Genomic DNA, 25482 nt, shown 5'->3' with positions numbered 1-25482 from the left:
AAGGATGAGCCTATGAACTGCACTTCATCAACCTCCTAGGTACAGAAACTCATGAACTCAATATAGACATTGGAATTCTGACACACCACAACCTGACGGACATCTGACTCCCCAGGTACCTCTCCACTTTTACCTGCACTGCTACATCCCCCTTCCCTTCCCCCCCCCCAGCCTGTCCCTCACCCCCTGACACCCCACCTAAGCCTAATGAGGGGTTTTCAACCTGAAAGCTTGCTAAGATATATTTCTGTAACTATTCAGTTGGTCTGCTAAAAGATACCAGATTAGATTGACCCAAAGGACTTTGTCTGCCAGTGCCATGTCCTTAGACCAACACCCCTAGCACCTGACCGGAAGGACGCAGAGCCCTGGGCACATCTAAGCCCCAGGGCTGGAGCTGGCAGCGAGAGTTCTCTGTCAGCTGCTGGAGAAGAAGCTCCTGCAGGAGAGGAAAGAAAGGCTCTGTTACAGTTTGGCTGCCTGAGATGCTGCTTGTGCTACTGTTCTGCTGCTCACTAAGTTATTATTTTGTGTATTGTCATTTGAAGTGGTAGACTTAACTGAGGCTGTAGGGGAAGAGGAGTCCTCATTGGAGCACACTACTGTGTCATGTAGAGGCCCCAGCACCAGTAAAGGCGCACCTTAACACACACAGAGTGTCATCCATGTCATGAGTTTTGCTTCTCAGCAGCCTGAGGTGCAGTTTCCCAGAAACCCCTGTACCTATCTCCTTAAAACCTGGCAGGCTTTGCGGCCTCAGCAGGGGCTACCATGCCTGCTGTTGTCACCCCCTGTGGCTTCACACTTACAAGGGACACAAGTTTTGCTTTCAAGACTTTGAGGTGCAGGTTCCAGAAACCCCTGCACCTATCTCCTTGAAACTTGGTAGGCTTCACGGCCTCAGAATGGGATACCATCCCTGCATGTTTCATCTGAATCAGGCAAGAAATGACCACATTATTGGCAGTTTCATGCTTCCCCACTATAGCCTATGGGTGAAACGTCGAAACATGGAAACAGTTTCAACTAAACAAAACGGAACAGTGCTTTTGAAATGAAAAGAAACTCAAAACAAAACACTGTCCTGTCAAAACAGCAAAACATAAGTTGAAACAAAATGGTGTTTTTTTTGCACAGCCCTACTGGATAGTTTTGGCCCTATGAATAGTTTAGTCTATTGTCAGAATATCATATTGCAGATGCCATTAGCAAACTTTTATATTATATAAAACTAGCCTAACTTTTTCAACTGTTATAAATTCTCAGGAGCTCTCACAAGATCCCTTTGCTCTTCCTGATTAAACATACATAAAGTAGCATCTTCTCACTATGAAACTGCAAATCTTTGGAGGTCAACCAACACTTTTCTACCCTTTGGTTTTATTCCTAAGTGTTTTTTTCCACAATTAAGAGAAAAGAAGATACAGTACTGCATTATGGCATATGGAATAGAGCTAGCCAATGGCACTGACCAGATGCTTTGTGATCTTTGAACTCCATGAGGTAGGTGTGATACTAAATTAGAGAACCTGACTCAAGGGACCTCTCAAGAAACTGACAAAAAATCTGGTAATGAACAGTGTTGATCTTATAATAATGCAAATGTAAAAAAAAAGCAACTGGAACTCTACTACCAAAGCAAGCCACCATCTGCTACACATGCTCCATTTATCACCTTGAGGAAACATAGGTGTAAGATTTACAGGTACACAGAAGGCAGCTAAAATACTTCAGTTGAAACTTAAGCCACAGTATTTTAAAATTCAACCCTAAGAGTTAAAGCATTACTTACTATGGCTTGGTTTTAGAGTAATGAAGAAACAAATGATTAGTTTATTGACTCTCTGGAATTACCTTTGATACATAGCTCCAACCAACAAAATCAGCAAATCATTGTGCATAATAATGTAAGCATCCAGGATCCAGTAACTTGCCAACAAAAGCCACACACAGCAGGGGAAACCATTTTAGGCACTGGTGCCCAGAGCCAAGCCCTTTTAGATATGTATCCTGTAAAGAAGCTTAATGTGGATGAGCACAGATTGAGTCAGAATACACTGGCCTATTGAATATTTTGTCCCAGTACAACAGTTGGGCCTTATGTTCCTCACTTCATTACAACACACAGCAGTTCCCTCTGTGGTCTTGCCCTCTCAGTAAATGAAGTCAGAAACTGCTCATTTAAACTTATCGGCACTGGACTATATTGTTATTATTTTTAAATGAAATGTTTTCAATTCTGCAATAAGTGGAGGGTAGGTGGGTGTCCATATTCTGCTGACCAGGAAAAACCTTGCTGTTTTACACATAAATTGAAGGACATTTTTTCCAGCTATTCCAGTCTCTACACTTCTCCTTACTCACTTGATTTTGAAAATCTAAAATCCCAAACATTCAAATTCTGCTATTAGATAGCTATGCATCCAAACAAGCTCTGGAGAATGTTGGTGCTAGAATCCAAGCTTTTCACTTTGCCCTTATACTTATAATCAGGGATTCTGGTTTTCCCGGATAAAAAACTTGCAAGTTCTCTGATAAAAAATAAATAATAATCACAAATTCTCTGATAAAAAACCCAAAATCCATAATTAAAATGAAATGCCACTACGTATCTAGGTATCAGTTGAACACGTTTTATTGATATATTTAAAATTTTAAAGAAATCTGGAAGCCTACCAATGCCTCAATCACTACAATAAAATACATTCTAAATACCTATAAGTTTTGGCATTTTTTGTCGGGGGTTCTATCATGGAAAATCAGAACTCCCACTGCCCACTTCGATCACCAGGATGCAAGTCCAGGCCCCTCATTCCCAAGCCACAACAGCTCCCTGGCCCTGTTGCTGCCCCTTACTCCCCACCCAGAGGTTCCCACACCTGCTGGCCCCCCCTCACTTCCCACCCACAGCCCCCTGGCTATGCTGGTGCCCCTTGCCTCTCACCCACAGCCCCCTGCCCCCCCCCAGCCCTGCCAGAGGAGACCTCCAGCTGCCAGGGCTATAGGGCCAAGGACCCAGCTCCATAGCCCCCTGCCCCCACAGCAGCTCCTGAGCCCCAGCTGCCACTTGTGGGAGGCGGTGGCTGCTGTGACCCAAGTAGGTAGCAGAGCGTGGAGCCCTGACTCCCCCTCCCCCATAGATGGCATGACATGAGTGGAACCCACTAGTTGGGGTGGGTGCAGGCTGCCCACTGCGGGACTGGGTTCCCCATCCTGCTGCCCTCCCCCCGGGGCCTCCACAGCCCAGTGGATGGGACCCAGTGTGGCAGGGCAGAGCAGAGCTGGACAGGGAAGCTCCTTGGGACAGGGAAGCTCCACAGCAAGCCCCACGCCAGTGGGGCTGGTGGCGTTGAGTTGTGCCCCTACCTGCTGCCTGGCAGGCAGGGGCTGCCTTGCCAGGGCAATGTGGGGCTTGCAGCAGTAAGGAGCTTCCCCACCTGGCTCCACTCTGCCTTGGCATACCAGGTCCTGCCCACTGGGCCCTGGAGGCCCAAGGGGGAGGCAGCAGGGTGGGGAGCCTGAGCCCATAGTGGGCACCCTGCACCCACCCCCAACCTGCACACAGATCTGGGGGGTACATCCTCCCCCTGCCCCCTTGGGAGTGCATGCAGTAGTGGGGAGCCAGCCCCTCCCCACCCCCGGATGAGCCACCCGTGGCCCCGGCCCATTCCCCACCCAGGCTCTGTGGCCATACATTCTGGCCCCAGGCCCCAAACCCTACACACCACTTGGCTGGACAGCAGCCCCAGCCCTGCTCTGCCCAACTCCTCCCTCCCTGTGGGGGCCTCAATCTCCCCCCTATCAGACTTACCTATGGGAGCTGCTCTCCAGGCTACCTGGCAGCCATTCATGCAAATGGTGCCCCCTGCCTGACCTCTCCCCTCCCAGTTCCCCAGCCCCTTGCAGGCTGGAATTCTGCCATCCTGCAGAAAGCTCTTTGCAAAGGTGGAAAATCTACGCGTTTCTCCATTAAAATAAGAAATCCACATTTTTCTCAGTTAAAAGGTAAAATTCGCCCTTTTCCCGTTTTTCTGTAGGAAACGGAAAACTCAGATCTCTGCTAAAATGCAGTGAAATATAATCTTCAACCTTAAAACCTTAAATCTTTGGGGAAGTTCCCCAGGACTCATTCTTTGCAAGCCAAGACTACCTCTATGATAAATGGACACATGCAGCCCAATCTTTCTGCCCCCCTGCATCACTTTTGCACTTTCTGAGATGGAAAACCTTGCCTGAACAGATAAAGGAATTACTATAAAGATAAAACCTCTAATTAAGCACCCTCTCTGCATAATATTATTTAGGTCCTAGTTATGCTTGGGTATGAAATATCTGTGTCTTGCCTTAATTGTTTCTCTTTATAGCATCTACTTTTTGTGTACTTCATAGTGCAGGAAACTTACATGTGCGTTCATGTTTTTAAACACTCACCAAGTCCATATTTTGGCTGTACTTTAAAAAGAATTGCTTCAGTTTAGAAACAATAATGCTTGTAGATAAGTGCACTGAGGTCAGCATTATGAAATCTCCTGCTTCACCATAGGAGTTGATCACTGAAATGGTAAAGATTTTCCATTTCCTTTCCATCACTGTAATATTCGTATTTTGAGAGATTTTTATGTCCTCTTAAGCATAAGGTTTTGGCCGCTTACAGATAACCCAAAGCGTTCCACTTCTATGACTTACATTAATGTAGAACAATGTCAAAGAAATAAAATAGATGCATTATATACAGACTAGGTCAAAGACCTCAAATGCCAATAATTTAGCTTCATCAGATAGTTTGGCACCTAGAGTAAAATAACGATTTTCTGAGTGCTGTCAATGCGTTAACATGATGTATTTCACATGTATAAATTACCTCTTGCCCCCTAGGGTTGTCGTGAATGCGAGATCTTGCACCACCTCAAGCCAGCCTAGAGATAAAAAAGAAAACAACAACAAAGACTATAAACCCTTCCATCTCTGTAGAACAGTTCAGACAACTTACTACATGTCAAGGATTTTTGCCATTGATGATCTTGTAGCTGATTAATAGCTTAGCAACTAGGTATATCCTATGGCAAACACCAGGTTACTGGTGTTCATCATTCACACAGACTGATGTCTGAGACTATTTCTTTTTTTTGCATCTGCATCAGTCAAATATTTTTAATTTTCTTGTTGGCAACTCTTTTTCCTTACTAAATTGGTCTGCTGACTATTAATTCTAGCCTCAAGTGTGGCTAAAGGAGGGGACAGTAAATAGCCAACAGGAGAGGGGAAGCCATTAAGAAATCTACAATTTACTTACCATTAACACAGATACACCATATTATCTTGTACTCTAAGTGTAAAGCAAAACCATGGCAATCTCAGGCACCGGCATGCAGTAATTGTAGATAAACACTGCCCCCCCTAATAATAGTCATTCTTCATAGGATGTTTTATACAAACATTCATTCATTCTCATTCCCACAGCAAGGTAGCTTGATTTTCATATCTGTTTTATAGTGTGGAAACTGAGGCAGACAATTGAAATGGCTTGCCAAAAGCCATGCTGTGAGTCAATGACTGAGGCAGAAATAGAAGTCAGGAAGCTACTTCCTGTCAAACTTACATTTCATGTTTCAGCCATAGCCGTCTCTTTTGTAAAACAGTTATTAGACGCTTAATATTCAATGGACTTTAGCTAACATTCTAAGAAGGAAGACAGAGTTAGGTTTAGGATTGTAAAGGCAAACATTTTTCTTTATATTGTTTAAACAAATCCACATGTAGAATTCATCAGAAGCTTTTTATCACAAGGAAAACTATTCATTCTTTTCTTTTCTTTTATCAATTTGTTAATGTAGGGGATAGAGTTTAGTCACTTCTGTGAAGCAGCTTCATCTTGTGGTTCCCAAAGGAAGGCTCTGAAACAACCTAAGAAGAGCCAAGACCTTGGTAGCAAGAAAGGACAACGCTAAGACTGCTGAGGAAAGAAAAGAATTGAAAACAATTAGTGTGTTGATGTCAGCTTAAAGAGGGTCACCGCAAGATCAGCCATCCCTGCATCTGTTCTTTAATTAGAGAGAGAAAGGTGGCAATGTCCACTACTCATCACCATGGTAACATTTAAATATCATACAACTTGAACGGGCTACCCACTCACTACTGAGTAAGATCAACAGAGGAGCAGAACAGGTAAAGGTTCAAAAGAAGGTTGATGAAACTTGTCAATGGTAAAGCATTGTGCAGCAAACATATTCTTTATTGAATAAAGAATGAAGGAAGTTTTAAACCAAGGCAACACGCGCACACATGCATGCATGCATGCATGCGTGTGTGTGTGTGTGTGTGTGTGTGTGTGTGTGTGTGTGTGTTATACAGCATACAAGGTAAGACTGAAATCAGAACAGAAACATTTCAAGGATGAAAAAACAAGAAATGTTGTGTCTGAAGGGGGAAATTGCAAGGAGGAGGAGATATTAAGCAACGTTTTCACCAGAACTCCATTGTGTCTGTATACCAGTTATCTTTTGCTGTCTGTTGCCTTTGATCACCATTTGTAGTCTCCGTACCCACACTGATTGCTTGTAATCTTTATTGATGACTTAAGCTGCTATGAAAAAATATTTGCCAAAATAATTTTTCCACTTGATCTAATAATAGTTTTTATATTATTCCTTTAGTTAATTACAGTTTTCCCCTCCCCATGTCCTCCATGTATTTCCTACTTCCCCTCAAAACACTTTTTGCATTGTCAGCACTAGCTGGAGAGATGTAGGTCTTCTTTTTTTCTTTTTGTTTTAGTAATTATTAATTAGAACCTTTCTTTTGAATTGCATAAATAAAATTAGAGCATGCAAATGCACCAGACCCAAAAAATGCAGGATCCACTGCTAGACATGGAAAAAAATCTAATATTAATTCTCTTTACATCATGTTAGAATAGGATATAGTGTTACAATTGAGGCCATGTAAGATACTATGTATTGACAGAAAAATGCAGAACTTTTGTTCCCTGAAAACAATTTCTAAACTTCACAAGCTCCCTCCCTCCACACCCCACCCCTAACCCCCTCAGTATCAGATTTGTAAGTATTAAGCCAAATGCAATTGCACTATGTTTATATACCCAAAACTCCACTCCTTTTACCAGTAAGTGTTGGGTACACAGGAAATACAGAATCATGCTCATTATATGCAAACCTAACAAATAACCTTTTTTTTGTACTTTTATTCTAATACAAACCATATTTAGAGCCTGATAGAGCACTGGTAAGATTACTTGGGTATACGTAACTCTATACTATTGTATGAAAACACAAAGTACACCCCTCTTCCCATGGTCTTACAAATTAGCCATAAGTTTCCCCTACATCCATAGCAAAACCATGAACCATTCATGATTGAGTAAAATATAAAACACATATTTTTAGTCAGGCAATAAAATGTCCTATTAATATTAATGTTTTTAATGATCTATTTTAACTTGGACCTGGCCTCTCTCAGGTTAGATATCTCTTAGCTCTCCTGACCATTTATCCCTTCTGCTCTGGTGACCTCTTGGAGCTAATCCCTGATTAGTTCACAATTCTTAGCTGTGGCTATTATTATAACACATCCAGCCATCAAAATAAATCTTTTATCTTTAAGGCTGCATATGTCACATTGTGTTTGAAGCTCCTAACCTTCAAAATAAATGTTTAGAGGGGCGTCTGCTGCATCAGAATTTGGAGCAATATCATAAATTCATAAATTCACAAAGGGCTACACAATAATACGCCATTGCTTTTAGTAGGTCTGATCATTCATATTCAGAAGCATTAGTAATATGAGGCAATGTAATAACTGCATCAGCTTGGTAGGAATTCACTGAAAGAACCTAAAGAAATTAGGCACCCAGTTTCAACTGAAATAGTTAGGTCCCTTTGGACTGAGAAAATCCCAGCCACTTTGTGTAAAAATACCAGTGGAAAAATATATAACAAGTAAAGGGACTCTTAATGTCAAAGAGATGTAAGAGAAACGAAAGCCCAACTTCTTAAGTCAGTGGCAAAATGCCATTCACTTCAATAAAGCCAGGATTGTACCCCAGGGTCAGATCATCCCCCCTGCTCCTGTGAGTACAGATGGGAATCTACTGAATCTCTGGAACAGCTTTGGGATGTGTGTGCATGTTGTAATAGGGGGATACCACCTCTTACTGGCACAGTCCTTATTCATAGGGCCGTGGTGCAATTCCACAGTTACTCTCCAGAGCACTGTCTCCTTATCATTCCCACGCACATGCGTCCTAATATCTCTATAAAAACTGTGCAATTTTACTGTCCACTCAATTACACCACAGCCTCTGAAAGAGTTCTGTGGTCAGTAGGGTGAGAGAGTGAGACAGCAGAGTCATTCCTTCTTCCAAAATCCACCACTACTAGAGTTCTTAGGTTTCCTGTCCTTGCAAATCCTGAGAATCTGCAGAGGTGGAATGCTTTGCACCACATTAAACCAAAAGGTTAAAAAGGCCTGACTGTACTTGTTTACTCCAGATCACTTAAACATAAATATGTAGTTATATTTTTAACCATTAGCAGCAGGCTTGTGTTTAAATAGTTATCCTGGATAGGCTCAGCTGTTGCTGTGTACAATGGACTATAATTTATATTAGAAAAGCACCCTGTAACAAGGAACCCGTCTCTGATCCTAGAAGGGCCTGTGGGGGTGAGAGACTCAAGGCAGGAAGGAGAGCAAGGAAAAACAGCCCATGTGAACTAGGCCTGGGATTAATTAGACTATGTGGCTAATGAAGTAATTGGCTGTGCCTGATCACCAGGGCAGAAGACCCAGCCACATGGCTGGAAAGAGAGAAGGCTTGAGGATTTAAGCCCAGTGGGTTTATTTAATCTGCAGAAGAGAAGACTGAGAGGGGATTGATAGCAGCCTTTACCTATCTGAAGGGTGGTTCCAAAGAGGATGGCGCTGAACTGTTTGTTCTTAGTGGTGACAGATGACAGAACAAGGAGCAATGGTCTCAAGTTGCAGCAAGGGAAGTTTAGGTTGGATATTAAGAAAAGCTTTCTCACAAGGAGGGTGGTGAAGCACTGGAACAGGTCACCCAGAGAGGTGGTGGAATCTCCACCCTTGGAGGTTTTTAGGGCCTGGTTTAACAAAGCCCTGGTTTGAATATTCTAGTTGGGGACAGTCCTACTTTGAGCAAGGGGATGGACTAGATGACCTCCTGAGGTCCCTTCCAATCCTAATTTTTCTATAATTCTAAGATTCATGCCAGGTGGTACCCCCTGCCTGCAGCAGGGAGAGGAGCTCCTGGGAATGAAGAGACTGTTGGAGACAGACAGACAGGAACCCAAGCCACCCAGGGGAGCTGGAGGAGAAGACTCCCATGAAGGGACAACATTTACCCCAAGGAAGGAAACTATTTGTTTTTTTGAAGCAGCTGGGTTGTGGTTTTGTTCTTTTGGAACTTGAGACTGGAGAACCAAATTGTGGCTACAGGTGTGGAGGAAGCTATGAACAGGGGTGCCTGGGTGGCACTCCCTTGCTAATTGTGCCAGGAGTCAGCCCTAAGCTAGAAGGGTGGAGACTGATGTGCTGAGACTGAAGCCCCCAGAAGGGGTTGCCACCAAGGCAGTGCTGAACCCTGAAGCTGCAGTCTTAATCAGTAGACTGAGGTGGAGAGAGTGGCCTGAGAGAAAATGGGGGCCCAGAGTGCAACAGCTGAAGCTCTGACAGGCCCCCAGAAACCTATGTGAGAACTCTCTTAAGAGGGAAGCACTGTAGGAGGGAAAAAAGTCTAGGAGGGCTAGCTTGGCTGAACAGGCCAAGCTTTCTGCCAGGTGACTACTGGCCCCAAGGACCCCTCTCTTAACAACCAACAATATCAAAGTTATGGCAAGCAAGAGACAGGAAGTAAAGCGGGGGCCAGGAAGGAGCCAGCAAGTGGGACTGACCCCTACAGTTCTACGCACCCCTAAAAGAAAACTGAGATTTGGGGTCTTCAAAAACTAAACCTACAGCCAGATCCAAATTTGAAAGTGACCCCTGTCTTTATAATGGACCATGTATGCAATGTAGAAGATGTTCTAATCAGAAAATCTTTAAATACTGGAATTTATATAATGTAGATCCCAATTTTGCAGTGTGAGCTATCTCTATCTAGTTCATGGTGTTTCTCCATTATTCAGCATAGCACCTAGTAGGAAATAATACTGAACAGACGGTATATCAAAAAGCCATCCCATGCATATTTATAACTAATTTATTCTTCATTTCTACTGTGTTGAATGGCTAAATTACAACAGAAGCTCAGTAACCCCTTTTAGTTTAGGAGAGGGCAGCAGCTTCATTTGAACAATATTTTAGCCCAATTAGTCCATTAGTTTCCAATGGAGACCAGTGGAGAATGGAGACCAATGGAACAAGAATCCTGCAATATTCCTTTTAAGGAAGAGACCTCTGCCACATTGGTATTATTTAGCAACCCTAGTGATCCCCTGAAGGCCACTTTGTACTTCCCAAGTATTCCACACAGACACTAAAGTAGACATTTGCATGGAAAAGTCAAGATAATAAACTTAAGCTGATTTTGATTAATCCTACAAAGAAAAGGGTCTCATGCCATTATTTTCCTGAAGCATCAGACATGTCCAAGAAGTTTGATTTCCATGGTTTTTCAGCCACTCCTAAGTGGCTTAGCCAAATAAATCCACACTTGTCATCCCATGGATATACTTTCTATGAAAAAGTACAGTGTATAATTCAGAGTTGGGGGCCACTTGAATTCCCCAAAGAATTGCCAAAAGACACTTAGCCTTTAAAATTTAAGATCTGTGTTTCTTAAGACAGATTTCTTTCCCATATAACACTTATGTTAGAGTATTAGTATAAATGAGGGCTGAATATGAAAATGAAATTTTTATGACAATCTAAATGAAAATGACACTGGTGAACATTTTAGGAGCCACTCTGATCCCAGAGTCTCAAAAAATATAAAACAGTTGTAGATTTTACAGAATACAATCCAAAAACCAATGGAAAGACCTGTGTCAGGGTATTTTTAATCTTTCCTCAGAGGCACTGAGTGTTGGCTACAGCCAAGGGACAATGTGCCAATGCTCCTGCTAGGACCAAAGCTGGAAGTTTCTGGCTAAAGCATTTTGCCCCTCCACGCAGGGTCCGAACAGTGGCCATATTTGGAGTCAGGAAGGAATTTTACTCCATGATTGGCATGGACTGTAGGGGTTATTGCCTTTGTAACAGGGGATGTAGCGCTCTTCCTGGGATCTCTTGAGCATATCCTGACATCTCATAGAAGCAGGACATTGGCTGCTGTGGTTCCCCTCCTTTACCTGTGGCAGATTAGTGTGTTAGGTCTGTCTTATGTCAGGGTTGATGGCAGTCTTATATAGAGTTTAGATTATTGGTTGTATGGTTAAATTATGGTTTGGATAGGAATGATCCTGTCTCAGGCATAGGATTGGACTAGATGACATCTGGAGGTCCATTCCAGCCCTTACTTTTCTATAATTCTATGACTTGCCTTGATTTAAGCAGGCTTTAAGTTAGACATGAAATGTCTTCCATTTAAGTAGATCCCAAAGTACTTTACAAATTATAGACCTAATCCTAAACCCTAAACTGCATTACCATTAAGCAAGCTTAAGTCTTGCATTTCTACAAAGATCTCTTCACTCTTGCTAAAATGCAGCTACAAGTTTAGTTAATGCTCCAAAGCTGCCCTAAATGCTTCTTCCATTTCACTTGTTGTGAATTAAGTGTACTGAAGACATATCTGACCTAGCTTTAAAATAGGCAGTTCAGATGAAACTAGCAGTCCAGGTGCAGCAACAGAGAATTCAGTGTGGGCTAACCACCCAAATATTCACCTTGCTTCCTGGGGTGGTTTTGCAGCCCATCCTGAGCTTCAAGATTCTGCATCTAGATTTCCACAAAGATTTCATCTAGCTTCGATCTGCCAACACTGCACTACAATCACTATAGAGCAGACATTTCTTATCAAAAGACTGATTTTGATTTTTGTGGTTTTTTATGAGTACACTAGAACCCAGACACTTCACAAGGTTAGATTCCTAAACCCACTGCAAAGGTGAAGGGTTGAGAAGTATCCATGGCTGCAGAGAACTGCAGCAAACCACTGCACAGAACTGCTTCAGTGTTTCAGCTGTTTACTGAAGATTTTAATTCAAAGGGCACTACTTATGTTATCAGCTGTGTGGGACCTCTAGTGAGCTCCAGCTGAAGTAAAAGCATCTGGACAGGTCTTTCCTATATTTGGAAACCTGCTACAAATTAAGTGGATTATTACTCAGATATGAATGATCTAGGTTCTACTGCAATTTAACTGAGCCACAGTGGCACTTGTACATGTCCCAAAAATTGGCCCTTTTTGTGGCTGAATTGCATCACACTGTACATGTGCAGGTTTTTTTTAATGTTTTTAATGAGTTTGTTACACTGCAAACTAAACCACATCTGCATTTAGTTTAATTTGCAATATACTTATTTGTAATGTTGCAGTCTTTTGACAGTTCGTCTCCACCCCCTTTCCTCAGAGGCAGGCTGAAGGCAGAAGCAGCAAGGGGACTGATCCTTTTTTTTTTTCTCGCAGAGGAGGGAAGGGTGAGCTGCTGGTGAGCTGAATGTCCCTGAGCTGCAGGGGGGCTGGGCCTTCCTTCCATGGCAGCAGCAACCCCCAGGGCCACCCGGATGAGCTGCTAGCAGGCCGGTGCTGCCCCAGCTCGGAAAACAGTTGGATCGGGCTGGGTGCTGCCTCCAAGATGGGGCAGCATCCGCCTGCTAGCAGCCCACCAGGAGCCCCCCGGGGGAGTTGCTGCCACCAAAGAGGAAAGGACCAGGGCCCCCTACAGCTCAGGGCCCCCAGCAGTAGGAGAGGCAGGCAGACTCTGCCAAAAAAAAAAAACCCTGATCAGGCCCCTCACAGCTTTTTTTTTTTTGGCAGAGCCTGCCAACATGAGCTGCCACCAGGCTGTGTGGCCCCTGAGCTGCAGGGGGGGCCTGGTCCTTCCCTCCACAGCAGCAGTCCCCGCCAGGTGGGAAGCTAGCTGAGCAGGTGCAGGAAGGACCAGCCTACCCCCCCACCCTCCCTGCAGTTCAGGAGCCATATAGCCTTGCAGCAGCTTGCGCAGGCAGACTCCATTTGTGGGGGGGGGGAGAAGCGGTGAGGGACCTGATCCTTTTTTTTTCCTGGTGGAGTCTGTCTGCCTCTCCTGCGGCTGGGGACCAGCTGCCAGTGGGCCCCAATCCTTCCCTCTGTGGCAGCAGTACCTCCTGGGGCCATTCAGACAGGTGGCTAGTGGGCAGGTGCTGTCCCAGCTCGGAGGTAGCACCCAGCTTGATCCAACTGTTCCCCAAGCCTAAACTGGGGCGGCACCTGCCTGCTAGCAGCCCACCCAGGTGGTCTTGGGGGGGTGCCAGCACCACAAAAGGAAGGTGCATGGCCCCCCACAGCTTAAGGGCTGCTCAGCCCACCAGCAGCTCACCTCCCCAGCTGCAGGAGATGTGGGCAGGCTCCATGGTACAAAAATAAAAGGATCAGGCCACTTCACTGTAACAGTGACAGAAGCCCCTAAATTGAAAGGTGGTTTTTTAATCATCGCAATTAAAAACCCACCATTTCAATTTAGGGGACTAAACACCCATCATGTGTACAAGTGCTCTAAGGTTTTAAAACTGAGTGCCACACACAAAGACATTTATCGCATCCAGTCTATAATCACATGGCTTGCTTTAAGCCATATGATTACAGATAGAAAATGGTGTAAGAAGATGTTTGCTGGTAATGGGACCTGCACCAGGAACCCGATGCAAGTAACTTGTGGTGGGCAGGAGGGCGAACTTGCAGTTCTGCGGGTGACAGGGGGGCCCAAAGAGGGTGGAGGGATCTGGGAAGCTGGCATGTCTGTAAGGGGCTTCTCTATCTGGGGATAGGGGTGCTGGGGGGAGACTAAAAATAGCCTGCTTAGGGTGTTGGGGGTAGGAAAAATGTAGCCCCAGGGCTGAGATGACTGGCTGGGTTTTTCCAGCCATGAGGCTGAGCTCCAAATGTGTGTAGTCATTCAGTAGACTAGGCTAACCTACTCCCAATCTAAGGCAGTTCATGAACTAATTTAGATCAGGCCAGCTATTTTTTTTTTTTGTCCATTTTAGCTTCCCCCAACTGTCCATGCAGATTGGTATTAGGTCAACCTAAACCTAATTGTAATGGTATTTGGTATTTAGATTAACTTAAACCTAAATGTAGTGTTTGCATGTACCCCTAGTGTCTGTCTGGCATTACAAAGCACCTTTCCACCTGAAAGATCCTAAAGCAGTTTGCAAATACATAGAATAAATGGCACAAGCAAGAATATATTTTTGTCAAGAGTTTAAAAAAAGAACTGTTTTTAAGGAAAGTGGCATGTAGCCAGATGCCCATGTAGGAGCTTGGTTGATAAGCCTGGTCCAAATGAGGCCTACACAGTAAGTTGCATGGTATTCACTCTATCTGCTTCCAAATGATGAAAGATTGGTCAACACTGCTGAGATTTGAGTCTAGCATTCCAGACAGAGGGTCATTTTCAAGTTCCATTTTTTTTATAATGTATTTATTGTATTGTTGTTTAACACCCTAAGAACTCCCCTGAGGGCACTTTCAAATAAAGTTATCAAGTACAAGTAGACATCCCCACGTCTGATGCTTAGCACTTTGGGTCCTCTTTACCCAGGCAAAGTTCTTTCTTTGGTGTCCTGGTACTGTATGAGACCACAAGAAAAGAAAAGCATTCAGCTGTCAATTCCTATTGGAGTAAAGATAGTGCTCATTTTTCACTGCTCTGCTCTAAAGAACAGCATTTAATCAGGATCCGGTTATCAGGTGTAAAATGCAAATGAAAGCCTGAAATTTACCTACCTGTAGCATTCCCATTGAGTTCAATGACAAGTACATATGTGGGAAAAACTACCTGAGGCAGAAATTTCTAAGAAGCCTGCCCAAATCCCACTGAAACAAGCCTGTTATACAGTGGGCATTAACGTATACCCTATGATAACCATGTCATCCCTTCATCTTAAAAGCAGCAATATTGTATACTTCTACATTATTTATTGCCCCCCAAGAATCCCAATACACTATGCAGTACATTACATAATGGTGTATAAGGATCATTTCACCCACACACTAAAATGAGGCTGCTTTTCATCAGTGTGCTATGACATGATGACTCAGTTCTCAGGAAGAGCTGAGTAGCTTTTCTTATTGTAGGTAACAGAATAGGGTATACCCTAGCCAATCTAGAGTTTAGCAAAGAAAACCAAAATGGACAATTGTCTTTTTCTTAAAAGTGCCAGAAAATCTTTAATGACCATGAGCAGAAAGGACCCTTATTTTACAACTCTTTAGCACATAACTTAAAATGAATAGCATTTTGATTATTTAATCCTGAGATTTTCATGTTCTTACTTGGTGGCATCTGCCAGAAATAAGAGGTATACAAGAGCTCTTCTCAATGTCCTCTGTGATTATGTGGAAAGTAATCATCCTTTTTTTCTTAATAGTGAGGAGGTTTTAATGTAGTAAGCAGGTTTCAGTTTATTTTAGATTTTTAATTCCATGAAGGATCCTTTCTTGTACTCCATACACCTCTCTAACACCTCCCACAGAGAAGTATCTGCTTCTGTGTGCGCATGTATTTGGCATTATACTAGTCTTGCTTACCTGGAGATTGTGAAGAATGAAATCTCATTTTAGTTTTTACTGAGGGTTTTTTTACCACTAGTTGAAGACAAAACAATTCAATGTAAACACTTCAGCTAGGGACAGACATTCAAAAAGCCTGGCCAAGTTAGACTAATATTTGCAGGTTAATCTAACCTAGCTAGGCTAAACCAATTTGTAACTGAACAGACATCCCAGAAATGCAGGCACATGCCTCCAGTGACTCAGACTAGAAGCTGGGGGGTGCTAGAGTAGCTCTCCTTTCTCTTGCACAGCACTGAATTGAGGGGGGACATGGCCAGACCTCAGCAGGATGCTCTGATTAGCCCAGCAGGGAATTGATAACAGTGTTTATCACATCCTAACTCAGTGTTTATCACCCCATTAAGAAAACAACAGGGGGACATTGCCAGCTAACTGTTGATTCTGCCTGTTGATTCAGCATGGACCCTAGCCAGCATGTGGTCTGCTAGCTAATACACAGACACCTTCTGCAAGGCAGAGGAGAGGGGGGAATTTCTGCTTAGCAGGGAGTGGTGAGGGGGAGAAGGGGAGCAGCCTGCAGTCTCTGCCACAGCTGCGGCCAGGGAACAGAGGGGAGGGGCCAGCCTTGCTGTGGAGCAGAGAGCCCCACCCAGCAGAGAGAGCATGCTGGGATGCTGGAGGAGCCTGATTTGTCTTAAACCAGCAAAGGGTCTGGGACAGACATTGCATAAGCCGGTCTGAGTCAAATCAGTTAAGTCTGATACTACATTCAACCAGGTTTATCTCAAGCAGGTTTCAGCCATTTTCAAACTGGTTTACATGCACTGAACATCTGTTCTGTTACAGGTTTAAACCAGTTTCTGATCACTTAAACTGGTTTATGTGTAATGTCTGTCCCTAGCCTTCAATGGATATGGGTTGCAAGGCTATCTCCTTTTTGGCATGTTACCAGATGTTTGGGGTAGCTGGAGTGTCCAGACAATGGTATCACAGTTTGATCAAGTCACATGTATGAATTTTTAGTTTCTTTTGTGTTTTTATTTTTAAAAATAAGATGCATTGACTAGAGAACACTGCTTGTTATAGACTTTCTGCCATCTAAGCCTCTGTTGGTGTTTGCAGTCTGTACACCAAGTATGATTATTTCAGATATATCTTTTATCTCTCCATGTAGGCATCAAATACACTTAGTATAAATGCTGAAATGAGTTTTTACCCTTGGAGACTATGGGGATACTCATGGGAAGCAGTGTGGGGCTCTGTCAGTACAACTGATTGACATGAGGTGCAGGAGAATACTTTGGGTGTAGGTGGTAAGCTGGCAGGTGCTTGTACACAGTAAGGCACATGAACCTGTATATCAGTAAGGTTTTTAAAATCAGATTAATTTCCACACAATTAACAAGGCTGTTGAAAGATCTGTTTTACAGCTGCTGCTGCTGCTGCTGGGAGATGATGACAACTAAGGAAATGAAAATCAAAGGAGGAAACAATTACAACAATACTCACTGAAGCTATTTACTTCTTTTAATAAGACACAGAAACAAGAAATTGAAAGAGTATATTTTATTGCTGATTAAGATAATACTTAATTTAGGTTTTATTTTAAAAAGACATCAAATTATCAATTAAATGGTTTCATATTAATGCAAGCCAAGAGCTTTACGTTTTCTATTCATAAGGCCACAGTGCCAGGCTTCTGAAGGAAGAACTCCTTGGGGAGGGAAAAGAGGATGAAGAAGACTGTTTATGAAGGTCAGGAGCAGATCCAGAGGGGGGTTGCAGTGATGTAGCTGCACCCCACCGTTCATTCCTGCTCTATCCAATATTTAAAGTCAACTGCCTGGGAAGGGCAGCAGCATTTCTATTCAGGCATCCCTAATGCAGTCAATTGATTTCATGGCTCCTTATAATCTGATTCCTGCTAATCTCTCTTCACTTCACAGGTATGAACAACCCTCTCTCATTGTTAATGGTCTTGATGTTCCATTAATCAAGTTATCCTTTGTTCTACAATTTAGCTTTCTGTTAGCTATTCCTGGTAATCGCTCTAATATTTCATATCCCTGCAAATTGTTTTTAGCTCTAGCTAAAAACCTTAACTCAGCTCAAGTATGGTAATATTAACTCAGGTGAGCATTAACTCAGGTGTGGAAATGACTGTCAGAGAAGTGTCAGATGCATTGTCAAGATGCTCAGGAAGGCTAGATTTTGTTTTACAATCCTGAATAAGAGATGTACATTTAATTGTAATGACTACAGGACTCAAAACACATTTGGATTATTTTTGTCTAGTTTGTTGTGGTTTTAAAACTTTATCTATAATCTAGCAAATTAGTGTGGATTCCTATAAAGATATATTTGGCTTTGCTTTAGCCTTAAATTGAATAGTATAGCTCCAGGCCCCTGGCATATTAGTAAAGCTTCTAGTTTCTTTTTTTACTGGATGAAAAAATATGTTGTATTATATATGATGATGCACCACACCATCTGTACCCCTGTTTTCAAAATCCTAGATGGAGAAGGAGCATTGGAAGATGAAGTGATAGCAGACAACTGAAATCTAAAATAGTTGCTCATATAAAGTTACTTATTGAAATAACTATGTTTTCTGTGACCATCATCAAATGCCAGTACCAAACACCTTTAGGCTCAAAACAAATTTATGAGGGCAAAAAATCTTTATGAGACATGTCATTTTAAAGTCAGTATAGACAGTTCATTTCCTAAGAGTAAAAAGTAACAAATCTCCCTTAAGTGATGTGACCCCACACAATGGCATTCTGAGATCTAGAGAAGCAGTTAACTAAAAATTGAAAATGCCTAGAAACAAATAAGTAACTGGCTAACCTAGTTCCATATTCCAATGAGTGAAATAGAGTAATTTAAATACCCCCATGCCTTGCAGGAACTTCCTGTGCCATCACAACTTCTGCAAAAGCCAAGAAGGTGAGTTCTGTGAAACTAGATTAGGGCCTCAATATTTTTTACCCTTCCTATGAAGAGTGAAATAAAGGTAGCAGTGAAAAGTAATTTTTAAATAAAACTTTCACTTTCAGTAACTAAACATATTTTTTTTTACTTGGTAGGTTTAAATAAAGAGCACAGTTTCATCACAAAACTACTGAAAAAGACAAGCATTGAAGAGGCTTAAAAAAATACAAGAATAAGACTGGAAGGCCACTGAATCCAGTTGTTAATCCTGGGAAATTCTCATAATTGTTGTTTCACACCTTGACACTCAGCTACAGAGCACAATACCCAAAATACCAAGAACATCATCTAACGTGCCATAAGTAAAAGCAGAGGAGATGAAAGCACTGCCAGTGTCCCGCTACTAAAATGACAGGGCTCTGAAGGAAAGAAGACTGTACTATAAAAGGAATGGCTAAAATGTGCCAAGTCATCTTAAAAACATACAAACAAACAAAACCTACACCTTTGCTAACAAAAATAATATTTTATTCTTTTGATGAGACAAGATGAGACTATCACAATGACTTAGCAAGAGCTGCTCCTGAATTATATGAGCACCTTCTTTTTTTTCAATTAAGTAGCTTCTTAAGGTGTGTGCATGGCGGGGAGGGGTAATTATTTATATCAGTCCTAAACTGAAAACATCTTTGCCCTAGAATAACTAAAAAATAAACCACAAGAGATGGAAGGTATTTTAAAGGAGAATTTCTTAAAATAGAATTAGAACAAATTTTGGTTTTTAAAAAATATTTAAAAGGTCACGATTTTTAAAAAGAAAATATAAGCACAAAGCACAATCCAAATCCCAAACTATTGTAAATTGGTATAGTTTGGCTTTGACTTCATTGGAATTATGAAACTTACAACAGCTCAGCATCTGGCACTACATCTGCTCCCAGAAAATCAATGAGTTCTAAAATTCCAGCTTTCATTTTTTCTTCTACCTGTTATTTATCGTAAAGGTACTTGTCTTAAATTTCAGAATAATTTAAATTCACTCATTCTGCTAAAGCCTTTTGACACATTTTGTTCAGTTTCTGATGAACTACACAGACGTTTCTTCTCAATCATGGACACACTAGATAATTCAAAAGCAGTAACTCCCACTCCCACCACTCTGCACAAGACAATGGATCATGCTGCACCATGTAAAAAGTGCAAAGTGGTCTTCTGCCAGCTGGTGACAACCTGCAGGGAGCCAACCAGCAAGAACACATAACCAGCAACTTTGCTGCCTCCTGACCAGCTTCCCTATCAGTCTCAGAATAAAAGGAAGGAAGAGGGTGTGAGGAGAGAAGTGGGGCCTAGAAGAGCAAAGTAATGCTCTATCAGATCTATATGTTGCCTAAATTAGGGCAGCCTCTATGCAACCCTGACTTGCACCTGTGCTGAGCAGCTGTATGTCAGGGAGCACCACACTAAGCCCTCTTTTGCTGCCTCTCTCTGTTGCATGCAAATGGAGCTTTGTTAGTGTGTTGAATCAAAGCCAGTGTCCCCATGCAGGAGCCAATCCTCCTCACACTGAAATAGCAAACTATGCTCTTCTCTACCACTATCATGTTGGCAGGGGAAGGCAGAGCACATTCCTTTTCTCATTCTCTCTCACTGGCAAACCAGAGAGCCTGATCCAAGCTTCACTAGCATTGATGAAAAGACTCTCATTGATTGCAGTGGGTTTGGATCAGGCGACAAGCTGTCATTAGACAGAGGCGCTCTTTAGGAAACTGTTCCTTTTTGGAAATCTTTCCTGCTGAGTAATATTCAAGTCATTCCTTTGAATACAGGTGCCAGATATAGCAAGGTAATCCAGTCTCCAAAAGGAAAGAAGTAGGTATCACTATGAATAGTATGAATGTATTGCTGCATAGTGTCTAAGCCAAGGCGGGCAAAATGTGGCCAACAGGTCAAATTCAGCCCACCAAGGGATTTTATCCGTCCCACAGTGGGTCCCTTGGTGCAGGGAGCAGCCTGGCCCATGGCCCACGTGGCCAGTCCGATTGCCCCTGGGCACGCAGCAGGGCTGGGACAGGACAGTGGCTGGACTAAGCTTCCTGGCAGGCCCAGCGGCAGCAACTCCTGCTGGCACCCTAGTCCATCTGTCCTGCACCCATCACCGGGATGCTGGACCGAGTGGATGGGAGGGTAGGTGGGCTCTCAATTGAGACCAACTCAAGACTCTTGTGGGCAGGGCACACTTGACTGAGTGGATGGAATAGGACTGCGGGTGAGCAAAGAGTAGCGTCTGGGAGCAGGATAGGTAGGCGGGGCAAGATCCAGTGACAGCAGCAGCAGTGTGGGGCCATGCAGGGAGAAGATGGCTGCTCTATCCCAGGCCCTTGGTTGTCACTGTCCAATGATCCCAGCTCCACCTGCCTGTCCCACTCCCTGACACTGCTCCCCAGCCACTCACAGCCCCATCCAAGCATGCCCTGCTCACAAGGGCCCTGGGTTGGTTTTCATGGAGCCCCTGCCTACCTGCTCCATCTGGAAGCACTGGACCAGTCTAGTAATCTACCACTTAGGGAATTTTGATGAACTGTTGCGGGGGGGGGGGGCAGAGGAATGCTGACCCGGCCCATAACAGCTCAGCAAAACTCCCTAACTGGATCTCCAGCCCAAATAATTGCCCCCCTCCCACCCCTCCACCCTGCCATCTAAACTGTGCCATCTCCTGAGAACAAAGTATTCACTTTTGATGGCAAAGAATGCCCATGCCTTTAAGATACTTTCTACTGATGAAAGAGCTCAAGTATGTAATTCCCAGAATATTTCCTATCCATTTGAAAATTAGGAACATAATCCTCAGAGTAGACATATTGACACCATGCTAAATTACACATGCAGAATTATAGCAAGCTGCCTAAAACCCACCCCTGCTCCCTGCCTATACATACTATCTGGCATAGCACCTCCTTACATTAGGAGGAAAGTAGCAAGTGACATTGACCGGCAAGTACAAGAGTCAGATAACCACCACCCACTATATGGCCATCAACCAGCGCACCATTATCTCTCATTCAGAAATAGCTTTTTTGCCTCTACCTTACCATTGCCCACATCACCAGAATCAGCCAGAACTACTCTCTGGCAAAAAGAATGGGAGATACTAGGGGGCAGAGCTGTTGGATGAACACCTTGTCAGGGTTGTTTGACCCCAGTACTCTTTCCTGCCATGGCAGGAGGTCGGACTTGATGTTCTGTTCAGGTCCCTTCCGACCCTACCAACTATGAAACTATGAATAGAGCTGGCGAAGAATTACCCCCAGTGAGGAGTTTAAGTTGGCATCTGGCTTCAATTACAAATGGCATACGTGGCAGAGCCTGAACAGACTGAGAGTGGGTCTTAGCAGATGCAACTTTCTAATGAAATCATGGGGCCTCTACACAACCATCCAATGTGTTTGTCAGGAGAAACAAACCATGGCATCTCCTAAATGTCCTATAGTACTACAAGGCAGACAAGATTCCTTGGGTGAATTTGATATCTTTTATTAGACCAACCCAAATAGTTGGAGAAAATTTATTAAGCAAGCTTTCGGGTTCAAAAACCCTTCGTCAGGCTAAGGAAGTTTCAGCAGTTGGTGTGTGCTCTTCCTGGATGGAAGTACTACAATGCACCCACAGGATTTTGCAACACCAATACCAGAAGCAGTGGCCTGTGCAGAATATTGGGAGCAGACCATATGGAAAGAGTGGACTGGAGGTGCAACAATGAAGAAGACTCCTCTGCAAATCAGTACTGTGTTTAAGTACACACAGCTCAATCTAACTTTCAATGAAATCAGCAGAATGACTCCAGTGGCAACTGGACCATGACGTTAAAAACAAGGACATAAAGCAGAAAAGGTACCTGCTCCTAGGAAAGAAGCAACTGGGCTCTAGGAAATGCCAAGAAGTGAATTTTGCAGTTCAAGACTGTCTATATAAATGTAGAAAATCAGATTACAACCCTGAACTCAATTCAGATATGAACTCAATTCAGATATAAACTCTTCTAGGCCCACTACAATTCTTTGAAAAATCTCAGATATTTACTGGAATCTAGTTCTATTTACTGACATCATCAAGCTGTACAATCCCAGTCAAGGAGGCTTAACATGTGAGCAAGGATTATGACTGACAAGCATACAGAGTCTTAAAGTCAAATACCCACTACCATTTTCATTCAGAAGCATGTTTATCTTTTGTAGAGTTGCAGTATGTAAAAGCTAACCAATAAATTGCTTCCTGCTTACCTTGTACCACCATCCTCCCAGCCTAACAAGCATACAAAAGACTTGATCCAACTTTCCTTGAGCACTTGAACTCCCACTGAAGTTTGTTTGACTCTAAATCCAAGAGAGCACCAACTGAGCTGCAGGTCAAGCTGCTATTTGACTAGCATGGACAAAGCAGAAGTGAAGTGCAAGAGTTTAATCTCAGTAATATGATTTTAAAGTAGTTAAAGACTAATAGTATTTCAATGTTATTTTAATTTCAATATACCCATTTAATTTTTAATAATAATTTAAATATATCATTTACAATATTTTAAATTAATAAGATTTTAAATGCTACCACAAACCAATTAAGCCAAAAAACCAGAGCCAGAACCCAAAACTTCAGCCTATGTCACTGAATACCTGGGATTACCAGCTTTCCATTGACTGACAGCATGAGATTTTGGCTCTAACATTAAAAAACAAAATGCATGCATTGTAAAGATCTGAAATGAGCCCCCAGAAGTCACTTGTCAGACATGCAGCATCATTTGACCCACAAGTGCACAAGGAGTACAAATCTATTATGATAGGGTCTAATATAATCCCTAAAAACCTGTCTGTCTGCAAAACTTGCACTAAATTAACAAAATCAGTTCCTAAACCCTCTTTGTATGGACAGATTTATTTTAGATTTAATAGTGCCATATACTGTATTTATTCAAATGCAAAATGGCCCTGAATATAAGACGACTCCCCAGTGATTAGATTTCATACATGGAAAATTTATAAAATTCTTATAATTTTCCAATATAGAATCTAATAATTGGATTAGGCTTTGAATTTGTTCTCTTCCCACTGTTACAGCAGGGAAAACAAATCTTGAAGGTCAGGTAGCCCTCTGCTGCACCCCGCTCCCCCCAACTTTTTCCCTTTGAAGCCCATTCGCCCCCTTCTTACTGCCAGACCCTGGTCTCCCTGAACACACAAAAATAAGGAGCAAATTTGAAAAAACTGACCTTGAGATAAATGTATGTATAGTCATGTGCATATAATACCAATAAAACTGATGCATTTTACTTTTTTTGAAACTACCACAAGTTTTAACAAGGTACTCCAAGAAACACACTTTTCAGTAACACATTTGTATCTACTTACAGATGATACAAACTATGTATGATATTAATCCAGAAGCAAGAGGCTCATGATTTACCAAACAGTTCATTGGGCTGGGCCCCACCAGAGTCAACAGCATTTCAAGCTATGGTGACCTCACAGTTCAGTACTGCTCAGTATGTGTGTATATTCCAAATACACCACACAAAGGTTCCATGTGCTAATTAGCCCTCACTCACAATCACAAATGGGTGTTTTTGTTATGAGTTCTGGGATCATCCAAAAATTTTAATGCAGATGAGGCACAAGGCAACCTAGTCCAGCTCCACCTCAAGGAGGGCAAGGCCACACTAATCATATGTGACAGGCTAAGAGAGGAGGCAACAGAGGGATTATGGGTGAACTGTTTGATGCCCTGTTTGGTGATGTTTGTCAGATACTTAAAGATGGTGAAGAAACAGGACTCATTAGAAATGTGAAAGACACAGCTCAGCTGTGGGAATGAAGAGGAAGACAAAATGTATTCAACGTAGAGGGTCACCAAAAGAGTCGAGGCTGATTATGCTCAACTGGCACTACCATATGTTTTATTCGGATGGGCTGTACTAATTTGTCCTTGTGGTAGGGTCTCATCAGCATGTTTACCCAATACGGGTCATGTGTTTTATAGTCATGCTCAGTGCTGGATATATTTAATCAGTTTCATAGTTGGCTGATTAAATTTACTCAGCACACGTTGCTTTTGGCCTCAGTTTAATGATAGAAAATGTATTTTTAAAAGGTTTCCTTGTTCATGAATACAAGTCGAGAGAGTTTCCCCCATGCTGATTGAGGGGGGGGGGAAAACGCATCTTGTATTTGAGTAAATACAGTGTCAATTTGCTATAGCTGATTCCTTATCACCTTACCATAAATCAGTATTGGGCCAATTTAAGACTGCCCACAAAGGAACGTTTCGCTGTTTCAACTAAGTTTCTACACCAACATAATTCATTCAGTTCAATTCTCTTATAATTAGATAAGGCCTAGCAGAATATGGTTAGTTTAAACCAGTGTATCACTGCAAGACATAGAAAAGTAAAGTAAAAATGAAAGTTTATGGTCATTCCATGTGAAATAACGTTGCCCCAGGAATGTAACCATGTGCCACGGAATATGCCGGCATACACCAATGCCTTTGTTGGGTCAAGACAATCAAGTAAAAGTAATTAGCAGCACGAAGCTCAGTCTTTCTGCTCTGAGGAAGTGGTTCACATTCTATGTTTCACTCCCCAGTGAGAGGCTGTAACCATCAGATTCAAAGACGGAAGAGTAAAGAAAAAAATTTGAAGGATTTTTTTTTTAATGTAATGCAGGATAATTCTTTTATTAATTGTGGAATGAGAGGACATATTAAGTGGTGTGTGGCCCAGAAGTGAGAAATTCAAGACTATCCCCCCCCTTCCCCCCCCCCCCCCCCCCATTTAGGAAGATAAAGAGGAGATGACTATGGTGTGA

General features: G+C 42.6%; 1 protein-coding gene across 16 annotated transcripts in view; it reads right to left on the bottom strand.

Annotated features, from left to right (window-relative positions):
• SOX5 (SRY-box transcription factor 5) overlaps positions 1-25482 on the bottom strand; it is a 947053-nt gene that overhangs the window by 556107 nt on the left and 365464 nt on the right. For all 16 annotated transcript variants that reach the window (XM_059726572.1, XM_059726578.1, XM_059726573.1 and 13 more), the window contains one exon: positions 4862-4916. In XM_059726572.1, the coding sequence (XP_059582555.1) occupies positions 4862-4916 (55 nt within the window). The remainder of the gene's footprint in view (positions 1-4861; positions 4917-25482) is intronic.

Source organism: Alligator mississippiensis, chromosome 4 (assembly GCF_030867095.1).
Source record: "Alligator mississippiensis isolate rAllMis1 chromosome 4, rAllMis1, whole genome shotgun sequence".
Taxonomy (NCBI): domain Eukaryota; kingdom Metazoa; phylum Chordata; order Crocodylia; family Alligatoridae; genus Alligator; species Alligator mississippiensis.
The sequence above is the reverse complement of the archived record's forward strand: the minus strand, read 5'-3'. Positions and strand labels throughout refer to the sequence as shown.